Source organism: Trachymyrmex septentrionalis, unplaced genomic scaffold (genome assembly GCF_001594115.1).
Source record: "Trachymyrmex septentrionalis isolate Tsep2-gDNA-1 unplaced genomic scaffold, Tsep1.0 scaffold15, whole genome shotgun sequence".
Lineage (NCBI taxonomy): Eukaryota > Metazoa > Arthropoda > Insecta > Hymenoptera > Formicidae > Trachymyrmex > Trachymyrmex septentrionalis.
In genome coordinates, this window is record NW_017304653.1 from 911,682 (window position 1) to 927,403 (window position 15,722).

A 15,722-nucleotide genomic window follows, 5' to 3' on the forward strand; every position below is an offset into this window, starting at 1 on the left:
TTCAAGAGAGAAACTCGAGCAATTAAAAAGTTGTCGCAGCAGCGGCTTAATACAGGAGCGCGTTATAGTTGTAGGTATGCAGCGGCATGAATACGTTAAAAGCTATATCAGGGTGAACGCCGCGAATTGAGGACGATTTCAGCTGGCGATATAAGGACGCGACGAGAATGGCGAGAAGCATTCGATGATGTATATTGTCAGATAGCTTATTATATGTTAACGTAAACGCGCGAGTTCCTGCGAGTTCCTGCAGCCACGGAAACGAGAGCAGAGTGACGCATCGAGGGTATCGTTTAACGATACACTAGCTATTTGGGACGCGTGTTAGTTCAATGGTTCGCGCAACAATGAACTCCGTTTTGACGCGTGTGTGTGTGTGTGTGTGTGTGTGTGTGTGTGTGTGTGTCATACGCGCGATACGAGAACTCCTTTCGCGATTGTGACACGATTTCTCCAATTTAATTATGTCATCACATTCGTTTAAAAAGTTACCTTTACGAAATTCGAACTCCATAGCATCGCACCTCGTCGCGATCCGCGCGTTGAGCGCGCCTGAAAAAAAATGTAGCGCAATGACGCGAAAGGCGTCTTGAATATCTAAACGGGACAGACGCGCCCGCCCGCAATTTCGTTCGCGTCCGGGCGCGTACGCGGAAATCGAATTAAATAAATTTCGCGCATTGAATTCGCGATGAAGTTCCGCGTCCATTACGCTTCCTTTGCAGAAAGTCGTTTTATTCCGCGCTTCCGCTTTACGCAGATAACGCTCGAATGGTACGTGCAATATACGATAATGCAATGTTCCGGGGGACGGTTCGGTGCACGCGCGTGCGAACACTATGCAAACTCCTCCGCTGAAATATTTATAAGCAGGATGTTCGTTACCGTTCGCACACTTTCAGAATAATTAATTATCTGATGACGCGCGATGTATGGCCACGCGGCAGATGATTCATTGGTAGACGCGCGCCGATGGTCCATTCTGTAGGGAATGTACCGTCTCTCTTCTTTCTTTTTTTTTCCAGAGGAAAATCCATTCGTGTTCAGATAAGCGCAGCCCGTCACTGCGCTGGATAATAACGCATGCTGCACCTTGCGCTGCTACAATTGAAGCGGAAACAACGGAACTTATCGAGGATATCGTTTATCGATACTTTTCAACACTGGGCACGCGAGGGATGCATCAATGATACGCGATAATACGTCGACGTCGTCGGGTTTGCCGCGACGACGTATAAGTACGCGACGCGACGCGATGTGGATGTCTCGCTTCTCATCCGTTATTACTCTGCTAGAAAATAATTACCCTCGTCAATTCACTGGTGTATAAAACTTGATTCATGTATCCGTGCAGCCACACCGGCAAAAGGGACGGATTAATATCGCATCGATGTAACATTATATAATTTATTATATATATATCTGATATCAAAATTATCCAATTTTTAAACATCACTGATATAATAAATTGACAAAAGATGATACCGTAATACATATTCTAATACGTGTGAGCTAAACTTCTGGAGCTTTCTTGTATATTATTATTATTATCCAGGAAGCAAGAAATATTTTGAAACATTCCAGCAACGTTGCAACAACGAATGTTGCTGGAATGTTTCATAATATTTCTTGCTTCCTGGGTGTAAGTCCTGTACATTTGTACATAATAATTTAATATGCATTATAAATAAAATTTTTTCAATTGGAATAGCACCAATGATATTTTCATCTAATTTTGCAATTATTAATTAACTGATGTTTGTATTATATGGAAGAATGATTTCTTATGTTTTATTACGTAAAATAATAGCTATTCTTATAATTTGCTATATGATCGTTGCATATTAGATTACTTTAACTACATAAATACAATAGCGACACTGATCTTTATCATAACTTATATGTAATCAAAATCTTTAGCTTCATTTATAACTCTGTCAGTGTACTATACATATTTGACACGTTATTTATTTACAAAGCTAGAATTCTTAATAATTTTTCTTACAATAATTTAAAAAATGCAAATGCTTCTCTGTATTACACGATAAATTATAATATATAGAATTCTCTATCAAAAATGTTGTAACCAACAATAAAATTGCTTAAAAAAGTTTTAATATTCCGACTGCCACGTGAATTTACGTAAATGTAAAATTTGCATGCGTGAGTGCACGGTTATGAGTGTAAGGGTTAATGTGAATCGTGGAAAAGTGCCCAATGTAAACTGTGTGATTCATACTACGATATAAATATGCATTGCGCCAAGAAATATACAGCATCGAATATTACAAAAATCGCTGGAGCTTGTATACCATTATTCTTTCGAGACGTAATACCTGGCGCCAGCCAAACGAACACCGCAAAAATAACGGAGATGCCGTGTACGTATATTTGTGGTTTCCCCTGTTGAAAACCTTCCAAGGAATATAACATTGAAATAAGAAGACGGTTCCCTCGATTGTACGCGAGACGAAATAAATGGGCTTGACAGACGTAGCTTTGTTCCATATAAGCGATGTCTCGCCGCCAGAAGATATATATCGGACATATCGTTTAACAATATCGTACACTATGATCGCAATACACAATGAGTGTGGACTTGTGTCATGCAGAAGAAAATAGATACGCGAAACCGAAAAGACGCCAATATCATGGATCCGAAACTACCAATTTATATATAATTGTTCGGTAAAAAATTAGTATTTGTTCAAAATTTTTAGCAACGTTACGTATTACGATAAATTTATGACGCTCGAAAGAAAAGTTATTGCAAATACGGTATTGCAAACAATTACGGATATTCGTATCTATTTCTGAAGAAGTTAGTTTCCATTAAATTGATGCTATTCAGGTCATCTATTGTGCCAATAGTCTATCGACATCGCGTGAAATAATGAAACACTCAAGCTAATGAAGTCTATTGTGCAATATGGGTTTCGATAAATGTCCAGTCGGAACATTTCTCCGAAGCTGCTTTACATGATTTAACATTGTTGAATCTGAATGTGCTTGAAGAAAAAAATTATTCCATGAAATCGATAAATACAATCATTTCCGGAATACCTTATCATTTATTGCTCAAACATATTAGTATCTTTTATAAGGTTTATAAGGTTATCAGCCGTACTCTTTCAAAAGTCGATACATGTACTCTTTTTCAAGTCGTGAAACTTCTTTTGATCATTAATTAATTTTATATTTATAAAATTGTATTAATAAAAATTATGTTCTAGAAATTTTATTTTATTAAATACCTACATTACATAATGTATAAAAAAATTATATCCTCTCCTTTTATCTCTGGATCATAATGTTTTTTTAAAAAGTGTACACGTGTACTCTTTTCTTGTAATTCAGATATGGAAATCATAATCGTGTGTTAACTTATGCTAAGATACACTTGAAAATTAATCTTGCGCTAGAATAGCACAGAATCTCCGAAACTTGGAGTGTGTCTTAGCCTGCCTGGATGTAGTCCAGGTTAAACTGTGAGCGCAATGGACTACGTGAAATATTGCATCGTGCTAGTCTTTGGAATACGCTCTATACACTAGTAAATGCCTAACGCCTTGTACAAACAGGCTCGCGTTATCTCGGCCGAGACGGTAGACGATGGAGGCCGCAGGACATGGTAGATGGAAGATTCTGCGATGTCGGAAGGTTCCGGATATATATACCCTATATGGGAAGAGTAGGTGGGCAATACCATCAGGGAGGACCAAAAGTTCTCTTGGCACTCTTACATGCTGCGATAGCTTAAAACCGCAGGGTACGCGATAATAGCCAGCGATAGGTCCACCAGGATAGGTTTTCCGCCGATCATTCAGGACAAAGTCTCCCTTGGGATTGTGTCTTATATCCGGACAACCACTCCAGTATATACATACCGGAGAATCAACTCTCACTTCAATACATGCAAAGATATGTGCGTATATTGCGCATCTTCGCGGTAGATGTCCACTTTCGATACAATATCGGGTGAAAATATTTTTACGATTTCCTCTGCAACACGTACGCCAACTTGCCATTTCCACGCGGAAAACACCTTTCGTTATTCTCCCGATCGAGTCCTTTCGAGTATCCTTTTACGAAAGCTAGCGTCAAGAGTTTCTTTGCACAACTGATAGCTTTCACAAAACTATATCCGAGTGGTATTCTTTTACGTTGTTTATTTTTATTCTTGTGGATAGATACAGATAGAATTTAAACAAACGCGATTTATTATTTTTAATTTTCTCTAATTCTCTCTAACCGTTGAAAAATCTATGATTAGAAAGTTTATTTTCGATTGCTTCCATCTGCAAAGCGAAATTTCTCAGTTTATTGCATATGAAACTAAAGACTGTAAGTCTTTACATCGAGGCGTTGCATGGAGGACAGGAGGTTTGTACACTGCCACAGCATTAGAATAAATGAGCACTGAAAGTTTAAATGGGGTTCTTATGGGAATTATGGTAACCTTAGGTAGCTGGTGACTAACTAGAGTTAAGTAATTTATTCTCGCTACAATTTTCTACCACACAAATTCAGTATTAAGACAAGCGATTCACATTATTTTGTAGGCAGCCGAGTTATAATAACTCAGTATCATATTTTACTGGACTTTCTTGGTCAGATATGTATATTATTTATCAATAAATCATTTTTATCTAGGAAATTTGATATTAGGTATTATATATTTAAAGAAATAATAATATAATTACATCGTCATCAATACTCACGAAAAAAGAAGAGGGTTACTTATTTATGAGCATTGATGAGAACTTAGTATATTGAAACGTTATATTTACGTTATTATATATTTAAAAATAAAATAATTATCCATTTATAAGTCAACTTTTAATACTCGTTTATATAGGCCACGATACTAATTATATTGCAATTTTATCAGCTTCTTTGTCTATATGAAAGCAATAATATATATAACATTTAAGCATCATGAATATTTAATTATATGTAGCTAACAATGGCATAATCAGCTGTATACGTAAATTAAAATTCTTCAATGTTTAAAATAAACATTCACCTCGACTCGTCTTTCGAGATTTCGAACATTCGCTTCATACGATCCGCAAATTTCACTGACTCTAGCTATCGAGGTCCATAAAATCTCGAATGTATTTTGCAACGGCAGCAGGAAGAAATTCTTGTCCTTCTAGAGTTCTTGTCATTACGGAAAAGTCCTTGGAAAGTACTTCTAAGTCTCAAAAAATTGTACGAGGTTCTCCTTGTCATTTTCTAACGACTAAACTGTTTTGCTACAACATCAGTTTAACAGTTTTATAACATAGCTTTAAATCTTGAACTAATTAGTACTCCTAATTAGTGCCATCTATTAATACTAAGAAGTTTAATAAAAAGTTACTTGAAAATGTAAAGAGATGACAAAATAGGTAATCTAATTCTATAATAATGAATATACAACAAAGATATAATAATTATATATATTATTTATATATTATAATTATATATAATTATATCACACATATTGCATAATCATCAGAAATGATTATATTATCATTAGATGTAAATTAATTGCCTATAAAATAAAAACAAATGATGCATATTTATATTCTCTCTCTCTCTCTCTCTCTCTCTCTCTCTCTCTCTCTCTCTCTCTCTCTCTCTCTCTCTAGTTTCTTTCACTAAGCAAACTGGCATTTGCCAGGGTATCGCGTGTAATGATTCGTCGCAATGGATGACATGGTAATGTTTAATCACGATATCCGGAACGTCCAACCAGCATAGCTAATGAGGCAAAATGTCTTCAATTAAGTGTATCACAAGGTATCGACATATCACGTACAAGATAACGAGGCACAGCCGTCATATGAAGCGATCGATATTATGCTGCCAGAGGTCCCTTTGAACATACATACACATACAAATGCATACGTATATAACCGAGGAATGAAGTGCGTATGAGCAAACATCAAGCGGGCTAATTTAAAATTAACTAATCACTCGCAGATAAATGCAGTTATGGCATCATGTTGAAATGTAAATTAGCATTAGCTTGCTAATTATCTATGTGCGGATTAGAAGATCATTATGCGGCTAATTATGCTGCAATAAACTAAACGTAATAATGTGTGGCTGAATGTAACAGTATTATGACATTGTACACATACAAATAGCATGAATATTACTTTGCACATCAAGTTTTTATACACTTTAAGAGAACGAGCAAGTATACGCTCTCAAAGAATAAGAACTTTTAAGCGAGTTTTATTTTATACCTTTTTGATATGTTTTTATGTATAAAACACATAATGAATATTCTTTCACATTTTATTAGTACTAAGTTCAATATTCCTGAATTGTTTGAATTGCGCATTGAATGTAAATTGCAACTATTATGAAGTAATTACTAATTAGCTGCGTTTCCACTATATATATATATATATATATTAATACGAGATCACGATTTTCGAGTAATACATTTATTATCCGGCACGCTATGGGACTCATTACATATATAAATTGGCACCGATTTAATTATCAGGCCTCTGCTATTGACAGATGCGCGCTCGGCTTTGATCGAAATTCTCTAACAAAGCAGCTGCTTTGCCCGTACATCTTAGAGCGTAAGAGAGCAAATAGCGTCCTCTGCGACAGATCGATATGGATGCACGTGTGTATACGCATATGTCAATAATCAATTAAATTATCGGCAAACGCGTCTAGGTAGACGCCGTCCTAATTTGCACCTCCAATGTCCAAATCGCTATAGCGGCATACAGTCATAGGGCCAGCCGTTTGCTAATTATTTGCGGTAGGCAGAAAACGTGATCTAAACGGGCGATACCGCATCGCGCACTCCGCGAGGGTCGTTAATGGTATTTCGGTAACATCAGGTCGCAAGTGTGCACTAATTAACGCTGTGTCGATAGCAATGCTACACGTCCTGGTATACCAAGAAACACATAAGCGTATAGCTATAACCGTGGCGTCACATTGCGTTTACAATCTATCAAAACGCGATAAATCGCTCGCGAAATTATTCGCAAGCAGCAAAATCTTCATATGACAGTATTGAATCACTGCAAAACTTCACTATATTTTTGTTATAAGTATCACAAATCTCTAAGTTTCTGAATCAGTGGATAGTTGCTAATTACCCAGTGGCATACTTAGCACCGACAATCAGTGAAGTTTAACTAAAAAAGGAAGAACGTTTAAATATTATATAACTAAATATTGACATTTGCATTTTAATTTCAATCTTCCAATACCGTATTCATTGAAATTGAGCACTAAAACAAAGTTAGTTAGATCATATAATAAAGTACAGCTAGGGATCTCATATTTAATTCACTAATTACCAATGACACACTGATATCAGTGATTCAGATTCATTTCAGAGAGTATTCATATAGAAAAAATATTTTGAAAAAAAAAAGTTAACAGAGTGTTGTTAGGAATAAAATTTCATAAAATTATGTAGCTTCGAATTTTGCATGACACATATACGTATGAGTTCGCCAATATTTATAATTATAATTTATTAAAATGCAAGAACGCGATAATTACCAAAATGATATTTTTGATAACGTACCACCATGTCAATTTTCGTATAAAAATATGCCGCAAAATAGTCATATTAATATTTATTACCCCATCGATTCTTCGTCTCGTGTATTATCATTAATATCCGCTCCTCTAATAGTGGAATACATAAATAAATATCTGTAAATACATAAATACAATGACTGGGAGTTGCGATTACATCTGCGATTTGTTCACGTTCGCCTACACATTCGCGAATAAAATCCCTTCGTACATCATCTCGAGTGTAAGCGGATCAATTTTAGCCACACAAATTTTCTATACATACACTGTATCTATTTTCATTCCGGGATTAACTTTTACTCTTTCTCTAGGCTAACGTTCATTCGAGTTTTTATTCATTTCCGCTCGTTAAATGTACCACCGATATGTAGAAAAGTCAACGTACACAGATTCGGATGGTGAATGATGATAACTAACTGAAACACTGTCTCCGTGTGTGTTGTGTGTGAATCGTGCCATGTCACTCTCCTGATGGTCGCTAGACCAAAAAATTCGAGATATTTATTATAGGTAAATTGCCAGCTGAGTTACTCCGCGAGAGATATTAAATCGCGTGACGTCGCTTTCGAGCGAAAGCAATTAATTAATGTCGATTGATGTGAATACCTTTCGCGTGGACATTCACGACCCAGCTCCGATATAAACGTAGTCAGTGCTGCTGGAAGCTGGATAGTGTCTAACAACTTAGTTTCGAACCTTCTATCTGCGATCAATTACTCTTCGTGGAGTTAATTACTCTTTGTCTAGCTTCTAGCACAATACGTTACTCTCCTTATTCTCGCGACCGATCGGGAAAGTACTACCTTACGATATCTACATGAATTTCAAAACATCGTGTTCCTGTTAATAAAGAAGAGAACGGTTTCTGCTAAGGTATCTAAAAAAGTTAGCTCGATACAGATCTGTATAGAAAATAATTTTGTCACACTATCAAAATAATTATAAGACACTCAAGCTGATTGCTAGAATTTCAAAACTTTTTGTAACATTGCATATGCTTGAGCATGTTACACATTAATTTTAATAGTTTAACAAAATTATTATTTTCAGATCTATATATATATCTAGCTAAGATTTTAGATACTTCAGTAAAATTCTTTTCATGATTCCGTCAGAAATCATATTACAGAATATAAAATAATGTAATAAAATGTTTTTCTTTTAAATTTCTTACGCATCTTTCGTGGAATGATTTAATATAACCTTCAACATTTTTAACAAACGCTCGTACAATTTTTTCAAAGTTGAACAAACGCAAAAGTAATATCTCTCTTTTTTCTCTTTTACCGATTCTTTATAAATATTTTTCTTTAGTTAGCCAGAACATTTTTCTAGCGACATAATTGTTTTTATAATATATAACTGACTTATTCCGAAAGTTTTTTCCCAAAACATAATAAGTTCATTCTTCCATTCTCTCTTATCACGCTTTCCTTCACCGAGAAGGATACGCGGACGCAAGGTTGGGCTAATTGAGCAGGGACTCGATTTCGAGTGGGTTCTCTTTGTGTTTTTTTTTCTCTAGGCGACGCACGTACCGCGGAAACCATCGAGGGCTGACTGGTCGTCACAGGATTGTGCCAAGAAAAAGAAATACGTAGACGCGTATAGTTTTACTCTTAAGTCGATTAAGTTCCTTTTTACTTGACCCTCCACTTCAGGCGCTGGGACAGAAAATATTTCGAGAGGCGGCTTTAAAATCTCCCGGGTGCTTCGTGTAGAAACGTGACCGAATAGCGATCGAAGGTTTTATCCGGACTGAAAACAATGGCAGCAAATTGGAAGGCAGGCAATATCACATGGACTTCCGAAGCACGTCCTTGCACAAGCAGCCAAGTCTGTCTTCTCTGCTTTAAATATTGATTCCGGAGATTGGCGAAATCAAACTAGAATTCTTTCTCCTCCCTCCTTCCCCCCTCCTCTCTCTCTCTCTCTCTCTCTCTCTCTCTCTCTCTCTCTCTCTCTTTCTCTCGAAAAATCGATTTTTTTTCCTATTGCAATGCAACGACAAGTGCTAGTTACGTAAATATTAGAAATTAAAAGAATAGAACAGGCTCAATAAGAAATATACACGTTTTAATACGATTATTTTATAATTATGTTTACAGCTATTTGTCGAATGTGCTCTGATGAAGTCATCACTCAACGGAGAACATGAAGACCGATTATTTATCGATAATCGCTAGGCTGTGTACGTTATTGATATTGTTTGGACCACTGACGGATGTCCATTCACTCGATATACGTAAGTACAACTCAAAACAATTAAATGCACAATTTAATGATTGCAAGTACAAAATGCATAAAACTATACAAAATATTTTTTATATTATAATTTTTGAAATAAAATATATTTTCCAATCTAAATATACGTAAAAAAATTATGCATGCTTTATATAGGACATTGACATTATACAGCTTTATTTTTGAAAGTAAAATTGTATTTCAAATTATTTTCACTTCTATCTCGGAAAGCACATTCGCGTTTTATTCTCATTTAACGCGATATTTTTAGGACGTAGCAAGCACTAATTAAAAATGATATTTTTAACTGTAAAAAACGTTGATATTCCTCGAACACTATAATAACTACGTAGTTCTTGAGGGTGATGTGACAGGCAATAACAAAGAAAGTCCCGTGCAGTCAGCTGCGCGAGAAGTCAAACGATGTGTTTTCGAGCGAATTCCGAGCTGTTGCAGCTGCGGAAAGCCCATTCTGCAAAGGTGCTATCCTTACCTTGCTCCATGCCGCATCCGTGGCTTTCTCTCCATCTCCTTAGTTCGCTCTTTCTCGGCTGTCAAATTTTTCATCGGGAGCAGGTGATTTCCGAGTTTTTATTTTCCTCCGGCCTGCACTACGATGGAGGTGCTATCACTCTGAAGTAATGACTCGCTATTCTCCATCCGCCCGGGGGATCAATTATTTTGAATCTAATGCGACAGGATAAATTGCATCCCGCCGAAGTCTCCTTGCGCCACCCTCTCTTCCTCGATTCCTTCATCCCTTCCACCATCGGTCGCTGGCGTAGGGAGCGGAGCAATTTTGCGCTAAAAGGCGCGCCACCTTCGGAAAACAATTCCCTCATTACCCCGAACTAAGCAGGCCGCCTTGCAGCTCGACAAATTGGTCAGAAAACAACGTGTATCGATTGCTTTACGTTGTCCCATATATACCGAATATTTAGAAAATGCTGTAGAATTTCATAATAAGAAATCCGATATAAAAATCTAAAGAATATGCTCAAAATCTAAGGATACTACATATAATGCACACAAAGTTATTTACTATATTCTACTTTAACATGAATTTTATCATATTTTAAAAAGTCACTAAACTTTGAAATACTCTATTTTCAATAAATAATATTAAGTGGATTAATATTCAGTCGTCAATTTACCACATTATTCCTTTATAGATTTTTCTATCTTATTCAGTATAAAAATGAATTCAATAAATTTTTTTCTACTGCGTTATAAATGTCTAAATAATAAATAATGAAATTAATTTTTGATGGATGTATAAATTGGCACTGAAAATCGTTTACCAACAAATCTATTGAAATAATATATCAATGCTATATGATTCTTGACTTTAGAATCATAAATTCGATATTTTTACTTAAACAAGAATGTTCAAAAAGAACAAATAATAAAGCAAATATCAAAGAACTGAAGACATTGAAAAGAAATTTAAATCGAAAAGCTTTCCAGAGTATATTTAACATCATCCGGATCGAAACGCTTCGATGATTTTTATCAAAGACGATCGTTGATTTGCGTTGAGATACTTGAGCGGCGCTCTTTTTTTTTTTGCGGTATAAAACTCAGCAAAATTCTTTCTTCGTCAATCGATTATCGGCATATAAAGCGCTATGGTTACCGAAAGAACGTTCAAGCCGCTTAAGAAGTTCCTGAGATTATTGATGTTTCCGCAAAGACTGCAATAAAGACTGCGCTCGTGTCTCTATTTCCGTTTCGTTGTAATACGATCCGTGATGGTATACGTGCTCAAAATATTATTTCTTTAGAATGAAACACGCAAGTTTATATAAAGGTCCCACTTTCGCTTGAATATTGTTAAAGACTCTTTTCTTTTCTCTAGTTTCTCTACTGTCTTTCGACATCTTTGTAAGTCATCGAATATCTTTTAATCATTTATTAATCAAATGGAGTACCAGTCTTAAATCACGCTAAATATAGAAAATGCATGTACACTTGCGTCATCGCGTTACATGTACGCGACTATATCATATTTTACGAAAGGTCAGCGCCATTACTCTTACACCTTCCTCGTGGTAACGACTTCCTCGAGAGACGACTTAATGGACGAAAGGTCGTAGAAGCGGAGGAAACGACGAGGAACACCTAGCACGTAGAACACCGTTGACACAAATGCTCTGACTATTATTTAAGGATATTTTCTACTCAGAACTATGGAAATAGTTATCTAACTTTAAAGTGTATGTATTCGACAAAATAATACGTCTATCAATGAAAAGTAGCACATCTCACATTATATATATAGAACTACTGATTTGTCAAAATTTAAATTTTTAACATTATTTCAAGGCTTTCTATTCCAAGCGTTATATTACCGGAAATGAGATACAAAAAACCTGGTAAAAAGCAGATTGTAAGCAGATATGAAAGAAGAGTATGTAGGACAGTAGAGGATTTGGAGGGCAGAGGATAGGATAAACAGGCGACTATTGTTGCGAGCTTTCACCGGTACTAGATTCCGCTAGCGTTTTCCTCGTTATGGTAAATGGTCTTGTCTTCGTGGTTGAGCAAACAGTTACACAACGATAAGTGCTAGCATCGGATATAGTCGGTTACCTTCTCGAGACAGTTTCAAGGACCTTTGCTCTCTGTTCTTCAGTCCTTTGAACGGTAGTTCCGTGACTATCGTAACTGAGATTCTCTGAAAGGTGTCCGGTGTGAGTTCCGAATGACTGCTAAAGATGCACAAAAGGTTGCCATTATCCCCGAGCAAATCATTCCGTTCCACACCACTGGAAATGCACAAGTACAGGCGCGTTATTACTTCGGGGATGTGCTTGTCTCAGCATACCGACAGAGCAATGAGATGAACAAAGAGGATACATGTCAGAAGTAACAACTAAACTTATATTGGAAGGTTAACTTTAGAATACATGGTTTCTAATGTAAGTTTGGAATATTAGCGTAGTACTACCTATATGTGAGATATATAGACGAATAGGAAACTATAAAGCTCTCTTCCTTAAAAAAAGACACAAAAAATGTCATTTTCGAGTTGATAAATATATGTGATTATGTAAACATTATATTATATTGAATCTCATCAAAAATGAAACTAACATAATTTTATAAAAATCAATCGTCACAACTAAAAATGGGCGGTTTTTATTAAAATGAGTTATGAAACGAAAAATGACAAAATGCCATCTGATCATGTTAAGAATATATTCTATTTGCCAATTTTATTTATCAATAATCTTTGGTTAAATTAAAAAACAGATTTTTCCTTTTTCTGAAAAACTTGATTCTTTTAATGTTACATTTAAGATAAAGAAGAGATATACTAATGTATGATATCTCGGTAACTTTCTAGTAAAAATAGTCTTCTAACAGGTTTTTTACAGTTTCAGTTTCTGGTTATCAGTTTTTTTTATACATCTGTCACAGCAATTTAGTGATTTTGATAAATTTAGAATTAAATAATCAATTAAGCATTTAATTGATAAATATAGATTGAATATTCAATTATGTATTCAATTAAATACCATTTAAATTAGGTATCACAAAACTGATTCCAAATTGTTCACAGAATGTATAAATAAGAAACGAAATAGATCTAGGTCATAGTGTATACTTTACGCTATTACGAGCTCTGTCACTTCACCGAAGAAACTTATGATACTTATGATACAAACTCATGATTTGAATATGCAAATCGCAATGGGTTATTTTAGCAAAGATATGCAAGAGTGTAATAAAACTTTTTAATGAAACTCTTCACAGTCTTTTTTAATACATTAAAAAATGTTTCATGTAAATATGTGAACGATCGTAAACTTGTAAAGTAATCTCGTGAGAACATGGTCCACATCGTAAAAGACAAAAACGCGGTAATCAGAAATCGAAAAAGGGCCTCAAACTCTTAATGATTTATAAATTTTCTTCTAAGCCATTGTATAGACCGTAGTTCTATCCGATTTAATATTCGACTGCAGTACCTCAAGCGTGATCGTTTAAACTTCATTCCAAAGCACTTCCGAAAAAACCCTTTATTATTCCAAACGCCTATTTCCATGCACGAGAATCCGTTCGAGAGTGATCTATACATTTTCTTCAACGGGGCTACCTCTCATAAGTCGACCAGGAACGTTTAACAACGTTATAACTTTGGTAACTAGGGCAAATTTGCCGGCAAAGGAGATTTCTACACGTCGTTCTACTTTCTCGCCGATAACAAATTAGCCAAGTTCAATATTTGACTTGGTAATGATTTCGGCATCGCTCGCATTACTTACATGGCCTATCCATATAGACACATAGCGCTCAGTGACAATTTACCTAGCTCACAAGAAAATCAATCACAATGAGTATTAGCAGTTCATAAACGAGACTCTAAGTTAACTTTATCTATCAAAATTTAAAGCTAATAATTTTATTTTAAATTGTTAGAATTGTGCTGAATTGTGTATTTAGTTTTAATTTTTAACGTATTCAATTTTATTGTACTGAAGAGGGTCAAATCTTGACCGAAACGTATATCTACTTATTGTTATGAAATTGTTTTTAAATAATATATAACTTATTTACATCCTTAGTTGTGGCTGTATACTCTTTATTATTTAACCTTAATAATTTTATATTTAATTACATATCTATAATCTTAAAAATTGCAACCTTTTATTTTAAAAAATCTTGTTTGCAGCATCGCGAGAACACAAAAAGTTAATTGAATTGTTTTTTTAATAGACAATACTTTTCTAAAATATTCCATATGTTTAATTAGTATGAAATTATTTATCAATGATTGATTGATTTCTTCAATATTATATAACTCGCTTTTATTACGTAAACCAGAAAATGACTCCACGAATTAATATTAGCCGCTTATAACCATTATTATCCTTTGTAAAATTTAATTGATTTTATTGTCAGCGATTATTAACAGAGAAATCATATTTGTGTAATATTCAACGCGAGCATTTATTTTTCATGCACGCACGATTATGTTATAGAGGCTGATCAAAGGATGATTTAACCTGTCAAATAATTAGAGATAATCCAATAATTACAGGAAAATTATAGATTAAGACGAGATAATGAGAAATAGAGATGATATTACAATTTGCCGCGTATATTTCTCTAATTTCGATTAAAATCCAATTTTTCTTCGCCGCCTACCAAGTTATTGCCGATAGATCAAATTCGCTACACCTTGGCGGTGACTTTGATGCCCCGAGAAAAATTCTTATTTTTTTTCTCCCTCTCGCAACCACCCTCGCTTTCTCACGTCACCCCGTTTAGTCCGATATCGCATCCGACCTTTTTCCCATTTTCCACCAGACGATTCTTCCGCCTTTCCGTTCTTCTAGCCTTTCAATTTGAAATGCAGAAGAGTTCCAAGCATTCCCAACTAAATCTGGATTCGTGTTGTCGTCGGTTAATTCTCGAGCGTGCTATTTTTCGCGCGTAACATCGCTTATTCTATTGTCAATTCTTCGTGTTACTTTTGAATGAGATCAGCTATATGAAAAGATGATATTGATTTTACATAATTAAATTTAACATTTAATCGTTTGTTTCAAATTAGTAATATTTGGATGTGATTAACACGACATATCTATCTAAATTAGATTTCTGAAACTGGATCGTGTTATACCATTCAAATAAATGACTTGATGTAGACTATTAATTGACAAAATTAATTATAAGTTCCAAGATTAAGTTTATTTAATACGAAATATGTATTTTTGTATATAAAGTATGAAACATGTTATTTATATTTAGCTTTTGCGGTAGAAATTATAACTGCATAATAATCGAATGTTAGGTAAAAAGCAATAAAATATATTTTATGATATAAGCAAAATCAATGTAAATACATTTCCTCAGCTTTCGTTTGTCCGAGCATCCCCATTCTCTTTTCTTCTGCC

At 34.9% G+C, this 15,722-nt stretch overlaps 1 protein-coding gene across 1 annotated transcript in view; it reads left to right on the forward strand.

Annotated features, from left to right (window-relative positions):
- The window catches only part of LOC108745819 (discoidin domain-containing receptor 2-like), a 79,232-nt gene that overhangs the window by 29,549 nt on the left and 33,961 nt on the right, over nt 1-15,722 (forward strand). Inside the window, exon 2 of the mRNA XM_018482192.1 lies at nt 9,681-9,817. Within this exon, the coding sequence (XP_018337694.1) occupies nt 9,727-9,817 (91 nt within the window). The 5' untranslated portion in view covers nt 9,681-9,726. The remainder of the gene's footprint in view (nt 1-9,680; nt 9,818-15,722) is intronic.